This window comes from Stegostoma tigrinum, chromosome 34 (genome assembly GCF_030684315.1).
Source record: "Stegostoma tigrinum isolate sSteTig4 chromosome 34, sSteTig4.hap1, whole genome shotgun sequence".
NCBI classification, from domain to species: Eukaryota; Metazoa; Chordata; class Chondrichthyes; order Orectolobiformes; family Stegostomatidae; genus Stegostoma; species Stegostoma tigrinum.
In genome coordinates this window covers 24,924,374-24,936,561 of record NC_081387.1, presented here as the reverse complement: position 1 = coordinate 24,936,561, position 12,188 = coordinate 24,924,374, and the positions used below count along the sequence as shown (strand labels likewise).

Genomic DNA, 12,188 nt, shown 5'->3' with positions numbered 1-12,188 from the left:
CGGGAGGAATGGCAAGTGCAAAGAATGCCCATGATGATTTGGCTAATGTGTGCACGTGGCTCAAATGTCCAATGCCAGTTATGGCAGGAGGGTGTGGATTGGGAAGAATTACCAGAGATGTCTCCATGGAGAAAAACAGAACCAATGTGAGGGGAGGGGCAAGCTCAAAGAGGGAGATTGGTGAGCAAACATTGGAGTGAAGGGATTTTTGAAAGGTTCACAGCATTGTACTCTGTGCCGTTTTCCTGCCGATCCCTTTAATGTTCATTCCTCTGAAAGAACGTTTAATCGCCTTGGATTCCTCAATTCAACCTGCCCCCACCACACTTCCAGGCAGAGCATTCAAAAGTTTGCTGTTTTTCCTCATATTACTTCTGTGTCTTCGAGCAATACTATGCGTTCTAGTTTCCATCTTTTTCCAAGTGGGAGCATATGCTCCCGCTTTACCCTATCCAGGTCTCTCATTGTTTTGGATATTTCAACCATATCTCCCCTCAGCCATGATTTCTTCAAGGAAGCTGATCTTCAAAATTTCTCCAGTATTTGAAAGTCCTCATCACTGAAACAATTTTTGTAAACCTCTTTCCAACCAGTTTCCATCCTTCCTAATCTTGCATCTTGTATGTGTTTAAATTCCCTACTTTTGTACATGATGCCACTAACTAATAAAACTTCAGACTAAATAATTACTCAGTAGTATACAAGTTAAACATTAGTAAGTGAAACAAGAAACAATTTGAAATTTTTTTTAGCATTTTGAAAACAAGAAGCAGATTTTTGCATGCTATTTTGTAGTTTGGACAGTTTTGTCCAGCTCTCCCTTGCCTTCTGAACACCTTTAAGGATAAAGAATCTCATGCTCCCTTTGGCTGTTTCCCACCAGCCTGCTGGAGACTCAAAGAGGGGCTTCATGGCTCTCTAACCTTTGAAATATTTTTGAGCTCCTCAGTGTTTTCTGGGGTCAACAATTTAACGTTTAGCTTTCACAATGTCTTGCTGGCCCGCTGGTCATCCAAACGTGACAGTCGGCCAGCAGGAGGCTGCGGTCAGAAAAGAGCACTGGCTTGACAACGGTGGACCTGACTGAGAATGTACTGGACACAAACAGGAAATCTATCCTTCTGGCCGTGACCAGGTGTATCTACACTGTGCTGCATCTGCGGGGGTGCTGAAGAGTCCATGCAGCTTGGTGAGTTTAATTGTTTCCTTCAAGAATCTGGCTGCGGAGTCCAGTTCACTGCCAGTCTCTCTGGATTGCCCATCCACATCGATGATGCACTTGAAGTCTCCGTCCAGATTGACCGGCCTGGATGTTACTAGCAGCAATGGGAGCTGTTGCAGGACAGTCAGCTGCTTTCGGTACCACTGGGGTGAACCATGGGGTCCCATTTGCCTGTCTTTCTAAATCCTTCCTATTCATATACCCATCCTGATGCCTATTAAATGTTGTAATCCCATGAATATATTTTTTTGAAAGGTATTGCAAAACAAGCTCAGCTAACAATCTTAAATTAGTTTCCAATGTAATTCTTGGCACAATCCTGATTAGTTAATGAATGATTAAAACAGCATGTCCTACCAATATTAAATAGAGTCAATCCATCCATACCTCCTCCCTTTTAAATTAAACCCTTCCAGTCACTGAATTATCTCCTCTGTTACTATTGTAACTAACTCCTTGATCACAACAAATGCAAAATATGAATTTAATACCTCAGCCAAGCATCTGCCTTTGTGAGTGATATCCTTTGTTTTTGGTTAAACAGAGCAAAGAACTTCAAATACTGGAGATCTAGAACAAAACAAGAATTGTTGGAGAATCTCTGTAGGCCTGGTAGCATCATTTCTGGTTTCTGAATTGGTCTAATTCCTCCTTTTATTAAGCTTTCACTGTTTACTTGTCTTTAGGCATCTTTGGGATTCCCTTTTTTGTTTCTTGCCAGTTTCTGTTCATATTCCTTTGTTGCTTTTTTGATTTGCTTTTTCATCACCCCTCTCAATCATCTATAGTCAGCCCAGTTCTCAATTGTATTTTTCAGTCTGACATCTGTCATGATTTCTGCCAGTTTCACCATCCAGGGAAATCTGAATTTGTTTCACCTAACCTTCCGCTTTGAGGAATTCTGTTCGAATTATCACTTGTTTGAAGGGTCCAACTATTCAGCTACATTTCTTCCATTCTGCCCAATCTTTGACTCTAATTTCTTCAACTGAAACCCATTTTTACCTCCATTTAAATTGGTTTTCCCTCAAGTAAATAACCTTACTTTGGATTTTTAAAATCCCTTTCCATAGTCATTCTCAATTTTATGATAAATTGATCACTAATCAATAAATGTTCTCCCATTGATACTTAATCTTCTTAGCCTGTTATTACAGAGGTACTAAGTAACAATGCCTCTACAGAAACATTTCCTCAAGATACACCAGAAAAGCTTTTTCATTTCTGTTCTTCAAACTAATGCTACCCCAGACTCTATTCAGATCATTGAAGCCCCCCCCCCCCGCCTTGTAACTGCTCAATAATTTTCACAACTCTCTGTAAATTTCTTTACATCCTTCCCACTAGTCGGCAACTTCCAGATAAAACTGAATGATATTCCTTGGTTTTAGAATGTTTAACACCCAGGCCTGAATTCCTTAAACCAGCTCTCTGTTATAGCCACAAACCTTACTTGTGCATGTCAATCTTTACCTATTCCTCTCCAATCTTAATGATCAGGTAATTTTTAAAATGATATTAGCCAAGGGATACATATTGGCTCAGCTTTTCTTAGAATCTTAGCCATTTACACCTTTTTGCTTGCCTAGTCATCTGATTTCTTTTGTCAGTTGCATAATCATTTCATTGTCTCCAAGAATGACAACCCACTGATCCTCCTTGATGACCAATCTGCAGATTCCCTCTTAAAGCCCAATCTCATGATCCTTGCTCAAGTCCTAATCTCTTTAACTTCACCCAAATCTCAATCTCCCAATTCTCATTCAAATCACAATTTTGTGATCCTCACTCAATTCTCAACCTCCTGATCCACACTCAATCCAAATCTGACAACGTTGCTTGTGAATTGCTTGGCTGTCAACATATAAATTACTTCCTTTCAACTGCAATTACTTTCTATTCGGTCTAAAAGCAGTTAAACTTGTGATAATTAGAAACAAATATTTCATGCTTTTAAAAATATTTTTATTAATTCCAAACTACAATTTCTGCAGTAAATAACACAAGGAATAAATAGCAATATAAATAATTTTTAAAAAATAATAAATATCTTTAACAACTTAAATCAACCTGAAACATTTCAAACTTAGCAATACTTTTGCCACTGAAAGACATCTTTAAAACCAATACTGTAGTTTTACATAATTTTTTACATATTGTCTCGGTCAATTACATTCAATGGTCTGACTGTAGGATAGAAAATCTCTCGACTGCAGGCCAGTTGGATTTCTCTTGTTATGCAGTCTGAAGAACAACCAATGGAAGATGCAAGACCTTAGAGAATTCTGACTCCATGAAACAGTCAAGGGTGAAAAAAATCTCCAAAGTTAACCTTAGATTAGAGCAGAAAATATACAACTCAAATATTGATCATTAGAGAATCAAGAAAGTAATGGTCTCTCAATAGTATTCACCACTTTGCATCTTCCAGGGTAGTGTTTGTAGAATGTGCGTAAATTTTAATGTGCAAATATTTTAATTGGTTAATTGTCAACTGACCATGCTGAAAGCCAATTGTTTGTTGGAAACTTGTTTGGTCTTCCTCACCCAACATCTTCCTCATTGGCTTGGTATAGGTATGCTCACTGAAGATTTACAGTAAGTATAGATTTTTTTTGTAACCCATTCAGGCATGTTATGACAAGCCTCAGCAGTAGATGGCACTTGAGCCAAAGCTTCCTGGCTCAAAGGTAGATACTGCCACTGTGCCATAAGAGTGCCACAATATTGGAGATATGTAAACATGCAAATAGGGCACAGACCTCAAAACCAGTTCCTGGTCTTAGCGGCAAAACCGTCAGAATATCAGACCCAAAAGCCGCTTGTTAGTTCTACCATTGTTTAATTAATATCTCCATTAGGAGTGAAACTTTGAATAAGTTATACTACATAGAAAGTGATATAAATATAAAATAAGTTAAAAACCACTGTCTCATCGATAATTTCGAGCAACCAGCTCAAATGTGCTAAGAAATGCTGGTGAAGCAGATGGGACTTAAGCCTGCTCAGTTTTGGACTCAGAAATGGAGATATTACCACTCTGCCACTGGAAATTTAAGTAGTGGTGTAGAAAGTTTGCTTAAATGTGCAGATCAGCTTATTTAAAACAGAATTATTTGCAAATCTCTACTCACACTAGCAAGACAATTTACATCACATACACAGTGATGAATAACCGAGAGCTGGCCCCAGTCTGTGAGAATTAGGAACATTATAGGGACAAGTGTGGGCTATTCAGCAAATGAAGGCTAGTCTGCTGAATATGAGGGTCTGGTGGCACAATAGTAATGACCCCACCTCTGATGTAGGAGGCCAGGCCGCAGTCCTATCTGCTCCAGAGGTGTGTAAAAACATCTGAAAGCAGCTTGCTTTGAAAATATCAAGAGCCTAGTTAATGGGCTGTTGTCAGTAACACTCTGTACTATGCATGTCAGGGTTTGTAATACTGAGAATTCACTGGGCTACCCAGTCATGAGATCCCTGCATATCTGGTTACTCTCCTGCTGCAAGTCTTTAAATAAAGTGAAAGAGAAATTCGTCTCTTTGTGCAATTAGTGCTGCAGAGGACAATGTGTCCTAATTTGTATTTCGAACTGAAATTCTTGAGCAGTCTTCGGTAATCATTGGAAATGACATGGGATTGTTACACAGCAAACATTCCAAAGAAGGTCTTTCCTTCGGCTGTGTCTACATATCTCGTCATCCCCTGATTAACCCTTGAGAAGATCTGATCTCCTTCCAGAAACTCAAAGATGGCTCCCTGGTAGGAGGTTTTGTACCAGGGCTCCCTGCGTTGGCGAGAGTGGCAGGCAGATTTGGTGCCTTTCAGTAGAATGGCTTCCTCGGGATAACTTGGCGACAGCTTGGCAAGCTCATGGCTGAGGTAAATAGCCTGTTGATCACAGCCCATGCTGTGGAAGACCACCTGAGTGTAGACAAAGTACTGTCCCGGCTTCTTGATGATGAAATGGTTGTCTCTGAACTCCACTCCCTCGGTGAAGGTAGAGTCACTCTCATTCTGCCAAATCACGTTCTCTTTTTCACTACTTGGTGAAGCTGAAGGGGAGGGAGAAGAGAGGGAAAGAAGTCATCATGAGAATCAAATGAAGACAAAGAAACAACATGCATTTATGTAGCCCCAGCCTTAACCTGGGATATGACAAAACACTTTACGGCCAATGATGTGTTTTTGATGGAAAGACTATGCCTTTGCAGGAAATGGAGTGACCAATCTCTGCACAACAAGGTCCCAAACCTTACAATGTCAGAGAAAATGGATGGTCTGCATCTTAATTCTTAAACAGTGTGAATTCTACTCATTACTCACTGAAGGAGGCATTGTTAAATATCCAGGAAGCTTTGCTGAAATAGCTGACCTGGGCCAGTCAGGGAATAATGAGGTGCATGCGGCTGCAGGATCCACATGTTAACCAGACTGAGATCCTCACTTCTACTCACAGGTAGCCAGTGAAACCCAAGGCTCAGAGCAAGATTGGGCTTTGGATCCAATGGATCATTGGAAAGCCAACTGTCACCCTCAGGTAACAAAGTGCGAAGCTGGATGAACACAGCAGGCCAAGCAGCATCTTAGGAGCACAAAGCTGATGTTTCGGGCATGGACCCTTCATCTGTCACCCTCAGGCTTGGCTCACACGTCAAGGATAATGTCTTTAGTGAATTGCTCAGGGTTTGCTCATCAGATTGACATTGAGAGGCCAATTAAAAAGATTTTAACCCTGGTCTCTGTGTTGAGATAAACCAATTCATACAGAAGCCCCTGCTCTTTGCCCAGAACCCTGTAATCTCCTGCTCTCCTCCTGTGGTGCTTCCTACACATTGCATTTCCAGTCCTCCCCTGCACCTTCTGAGTAGGTGTAAACTATTGCCTAGAGGGTGCAGTCACATTGAGAACAGTTCTGTACCTGTCAGGTGAGCAGCGATTCTCGGCCGTGAGTCACTCCCCACCTGCTTCATGAGACAAGGCAAACCTGGAAATGGAAAAGATGGAAGCTCAGTCCCTGTTGTATCACCCACAGAGCACAGACTGACAGACACAGAGAGAGAGGGAATGAAGAGGGGGCAGCTACACAGATAGGTTAATGAGAGAGAAGACTGAACGATTGAAAGTATCTCTGGAGGAACAAATAGAGTTACGATTTCAAGTCTGATATCACTCCAAAGTGAAAGAATTTGATCAAAAGACTGATGACTACTCAGGAAAACGAACATATAAATAGTTATAAAGCACAGCTGACAAAGAAAATGACATAGAGTAATACTGGAAAAGACAGAGACAGAGGAGCAGAGAAAAATATTGATAAAGATTGACAGAGATAGTGAGTAAACAGAGACAGACATTGACAACATTAAAAAAATGACATTGGTAGTACTTACCGCTAGTCTGAGCGGCTGTCGTCGGGGATGGATGGGGAACTTCGAGGTTTGATCTTGAATCCTGAAAAAATTAAACAAGGACAGAGATTAAAATCTGAATTTCACGATTTCTGCTATTCCGAACAGGAGTAGGAGTTCAACCTAGGTCTCCAGCTCTCTGGTCTGTATGATCTGTGATCAGGCTAACTCTACTGCACAAGCTCGCCGTATTGTGCAGAAACACTATTGCAGCCAGAGGCTGTGTTGTACAGAGGACTATTTTATGTGAAAGCGCTGCTTTGTACAGTCACTATATTGTACAGAGAATTTCCGCTATGTTTTCGAGACAGTCTCTTTTACAGAGACCCTGTTGTGTGGACACGTGCTGGGGCCGTTCAGACTGATCGACCCCACTCCAGACTGAGAACAGATAGTAAATAAAAACCGAAAGAACTGCGGATGCTGTAAATAAGGAACAAGAACAAAGTTGTTGGAAAAGCCCAGCAGGTCTGGCAGCATATGTGAAGGGAAAAAAAAACAGTTAACGTTTTGGGTCTGGTGACTTCTGAGGAAGGGTCATGGGGCCCGAAACGTAAACTCTTCCTTTTTACCATCACAGATGCTGCCAGATCCGCTGAGCTTCGCCAGCAAAGTTTGTATTTGTTCCTGAGAACAGATAGTATCTGTTTATCCTTCCTTTAGAAGCGGCCGGCGGCATAGAATTATAGTGATAGAAAGAGGCACACTTCGAACGTAGCATCCTACAGTGTGGGAGCAGGCCGCTCGGCCCATCGAGCCCACAGCGACCCTCTGCAGACGGTGCCACCCATACCTATCCCTTTTTTTGGGACTGTGGAAGGAAATAGCAGCACCTGGGGAAAATGTACAAACTCCACGCAGGCAGTCGCCCAAGGATGGGCTTAACCCTGGTCCCTGTGAGGCAGCAGTGCAAACCACCGAGCCACCGCGCCACCCTCACTTCGAATTCCGTCAGTCCCCTGAGCTAACACTGGGGACTTAGCAAGACTAAGGAGAAAATCGCTTGGTATTTGCTTCGCTGTTGAGAGACTGCAGCTAAAGTACCGACCAGGATCACAGTCTCCTGTTTGCCCGCAGGCTGACAGCAGCAACTGTGACTGAAATCACTTCCCAGTTTGGCCCCACCGCTTCCAAACACCCGCCTCTGCCGGAGCAATGCAAGCGGCAGGCGGGAGCCCGATCCCCTATTCTCCAAAATGCAAGATCCTCACTCACCTGCTTTGAAGGGAGAACTCCAAAATGAGCCAGGAAGAGACAGGACGAAACCAGCAATAAGCCGAGCACAGCGAGCGCACAGAGAGCCGGCCAGAAGCAGCTTCTGTTCGAGGCTCCGTCCCTGACGGGAAGCAGCCCCCCATTCTCCAGTTGCTGCAATTTGTTCTCAGGATTCATGGCGTCAGAAGGCAGCGGGAGCTCGGTGTGTGAGTGTGTGTCTCTGAGCCGGTCAGCCTCTCTGTCTCTCTCTCTCTCTCTCTCGGTTGGAGGTGCCTGCTCTGTAACTGCTGCTGCTCACCAACAGCTCCTTATAACTAGCAGAACCACATCACTGGTAACTGTGATGCAATGGAGTGGAAATACCCAGGCAGAAACATGAGCGTTTGGAAAGTGACCATTCTCCTGACCGAATGTGAGACTGGCTCTGTGTAACTTTCACCCAACGCGGAACCAGAGCAGTTTCCCCCAATCCGGGGAAACCTGTACTGAACCAAAAGCAGACTCCAGCAACTGTCCATTTAACCCCCTTGTGCTCATGCCTTTCACTAACAACATCGATAGAATGGAGCGATAGGTGGAAAGATAGAACAGCACTAACCTTATAAACTCATGCATTTATGTAGCACTTTTCACACGTTTGTGACCTCTCCAAGCAATTGTTGCATTGTGGTCTCTGTTGTAAATAAAAGTAACAGGCAAATAGATTACGCACAGCAGCATTGTGAGGCACTGGCAGGCTGGTAATGTCACAGGACAAGTTATCTCGAACCCCAGGCCAGTCTTAACAGTCCTGTGCTTTGAAGGCAAAACAATGTTCAAGAAGAATAAATATTGAGGACAAGGTGGAGATCAGCACTTTTCGTCAGTGATGATATTTGTACAAGAGTTAGCAAGAGATCAGCAGGTGGTATCAGTTTAAGAAGAGTGGGGTAAGAGAGCAGGTCACTAAACTTTATTGTATTGTGTAATGTGACACAATTTATTAATATTTCCTGAGTTTATGCGCCCAAAGGGAGCAGCGATCACGTTATGTTTAAATTTAATGTTCAGTTTCAAAGGGGACTGAAGACTCATGTTTTAAGTTAAGAAGTGGTAACTGTGTGGTCATGAAAGCTAGAGATAGCTGAAGTGAATTGGGACATTAGAATGGGGCTAAATTATTAGAGATATAATAGTTTCTCCAATAGTATGGGGAGGACCCACTACCAGCGGTGAACGAATTAAATGGAGAAAGATCAAGCTTTAAAAAAAAAGACAATTGCTCAAAGATGTGACTGGTCAGATGCTGGGACAAAAATACGAAGGAGCAGAAGTAAATGACTAACAGATTAATCAAGAGGACAGAACGAGGCTATATGAGAAAATTAGCTAAACATGGGAAAGCAAGTGTCTCCGGGGCATTTAAAACACAATGGTGGATGGACAATAAGGACTGGGCCTCTACAGAGCGAGATTGGGGAGATAATCAAAGAGATGAAGGAAATGCAAGAAGGAATCAGCAGGTATTTATTATCTACCTTCACTGTGGAGGGCACAAATACATTCCAGTGGGAGATGTAACTCAGGAGATGGAGTGGATGCAGGAATCTAGAGGAATTATAATCAGTAAGGAAGTAATAACGAACACGGAGATAGAGCTGTGGGCAGGCAACTTCTCAGTTCCTCATGACAGTGTCTTAAAGCAGCACTAATGCGGTAGTAGATATGTTGATGTGAATTTTCCAAAGTTCCCAAGATTCAAGAAGTGTTCCACATTGCCGAAAGTAACACATATACTGTCTCTGAGATAACAAGGTGTAGAGCTGGATGAACTCAGCAGGCCAAGCAGCATCAGAGGAGCCGGAAGGTTGACGTTTTGGGCCTAGGCCCTTTATCAGAAAATTATTATTTCTTCAGAAAATTAATTCAAATACTGCCTCTATTCAGGAAGGTGAACTCTTGGAGAGCTAGCCTGACATTTGTCATAGGGACACTATTTGAACTGGCTATACCTGTGTGTTGTAATGCTCATGGGCAAGAACCAGCTTGGTTTTTCGAAAGGGAAATCATGTTTAGTCAATTTATTAGAAATATTCGAAGGAGTAAAGAAGGATGAAGAGGATGTCCTTGTACCAGGATTAGACAGAAGGCATTCGCCAAATTATCACATAAAGGTGTTTGTGCAGGATCGGTACTCATGACACGGGGTAATGCATAAACACGGATAAATGTTTGGCTAACCGGCAGCAAACGCACAGGATGCATTAATTTACCTTTCTCTGGTCGGCAGGAAGTAACAAGTGGAATCCTGTCGGTGTGTCTTTTTTAAAGTCTCAGCATTTTACTGTTTTTTACAGCGATTTTGACAAGTGGAGTAAATGCGTGGTCGCTGCATTTTTTTACTGCATGTTAGGCAGATTACACAAATTTAGTTCGAAATGAATGCTGTGAGAAAATGGAATGGATGTTGACAGGTAAAAATGGGTTGAGTGCGGGGTTACGGACCTGGCCATTGTGGAATAATGTGTGATAATGTGAAGTTGTTCGCTTTGGCTGAAAGTATGAGAACGCAGAGTATTAGCACAGAGAATCGTGCAGAAATCCACTTAATCTTAGGTGTCGCAGCATCTTAGGAGCACAAAAGCTGACGTTTCGGGGTGAAGGGTCTAGGCTCGAAACGTCAACTTTTGTGCTCCTAAGATGCTGCTTGGCCTGCTGTGTTCATCCAGCTTCACACTTTGTTATCTCGGATTCTCCAGCATCTGCAGTTCACATTATGTCTAATCTAGGTGTTCCAGTTTATGGAAAACGAAGTTATTATGCAGATAGAACTCATCAACAAAAATCGTAATAGGATCCTCTGCTGTATCCTTTGTGACAAAATCAATTAGGTGCACTATAAATATAAGTAAGGACGCTGTGCTTCAGTGACACAGCCATTGTTGAGACAAAAACTCGAATGCCGTCTGTCGTTTTAGTCCCCATATTTAAGGAAGAATATAAATGTTTTGGAAGAGGCTTGTGAGATCGATTCCTGGAATGGGCAGGTTGTTATAGGAGAGATAGTGGGAACTGCAGATCCTGGAGAATCCAGGATAACAAAGTGTGGAGCTGGATAAACACAGCAGGCCAAGCAGCATCTCAGGAGCACAAAAGCTGACGTTTCAGGCCTAGACCCTTCATCAGAGAGGGGGATGGGGAGAGGGTTCTGGAATAAATAGGGAGAGAGGGGGAGGCGGATCGAAGATGGACAGATGAGAAGATAGGTGGCGAGAAGACAGACAAGTTAAAGAGGCAGGGATGGAGCCAGTAGAGGTGAGTGTAGGTGGAGAGGTAGGAAGGGGCTAGGTCAGTCAGGGAGGACGGACATGTCAACGGGACGGGATGAGGTTAGTAGGTAGGGCATGGAGGTGCGACTTCAGGTGGGAGGATGGATAGGTGAGAGGAAGAACACGATAGGGAGGCGGGGACGAGCTGGGCAGGTTTTGGGATGCAGTGGGGGTAGGGGAGAATTAGAAGCTTGTGAAATCCACATTGATACCATTGGGCTGCAGGGTTCCCAAGCAGAATATGAGTTGCTGTTCCTGCAACTTTCGGATGGCATCATCGATGGATATGTCGTCGAAGGAATGGAAGGGGGAGTTGAAATGGTTCGCGACTGGTTGGTGCAGTTGTTCGTAGCGAACCGAGCAGAGGTGTTCTTACGCGGATAGGTTGTTCAACTCGAACTTGTTTTCACTAGAGTTTAGAAGAGTGAGAGATGATGCCAGTTTAAATAGAGTCAAAGGTACATTAACGAATGAGAGCAAAAGGAGGTTTTCAGGATTGAACCCAGCCCATGCTTCCCTGAGAATTGGAAGCCCTGCATTCCAACTGGTCAGATTGAGCTTAATGAGTGTGTATTTCCATTCACTGAACATGCCTTCCTCAAAAACAATATGCTACCAGCTGCTTTTTAGAAATGGGAAAATAAATCACAGATCAGGCCATCATTAATAATTTCTCATAATGGAGAAATGTTTGAGCCTGACACACTCTCGAAGTGCATCTGACAGAGGCACAGTGGGGGATATTATAGAATTCACACACCATTTATGGAGACAGAACAAGGCGGGGCGCAAATTCCTTTTGGTTCCAATTAAAATTAAAATTTCCGTAAGCGTTTGTTCGAACAGTGGAGGGAAACGTGTTATTGGTGTGACCTGTGCTCAGCAGGCAATGATGCGTCCATGGAGGCGGCTGAGAGCCTATGAATTAGGTCCAGCAGAGACTCACCTGACAGTTTGATACTCACGGGCCAACTCCATTGACATGAACATTTGATTTCCATGGAGCACAAAGATGGCGCGCATGATTCTCA

At 43.0% G+C, this 12,188-nt stretch overlaps 1 protein-coding gene across 1 annotated transcript; it reads right to left on the bottom strand.

The window, feature by feature from the left end:
* Window positions 1-4,604: 4,604 nt before the first annotated feature.
* On the bottom strand, window positions 4,605-8,117 carry LOC125446635 (tumor necrosis factor-like). The gene is made up of 4 exons (XM_048520359.2): window positions 7,850-8,117; window positions 6,617-6,677; window positions 6,145-6,210; window positions 4,605-5,278 (listed from the first exon to the last, which is right to left on the bottom strand). Exons 1-4 carry the CDS (start codon window positions 8,024-8,026, stop codon window positions 4,866-4,868), a joined length of 717 nt encoding a protein of 238 aa, XP_048376316.1. The 5' UTR covers window positions 8,027-8,117; the 3' UTR covers window positions 4,605-4,865.
* Between the last annotated feature and the right edge of the window lie 4,071 nt (window positions 8,118-12,188).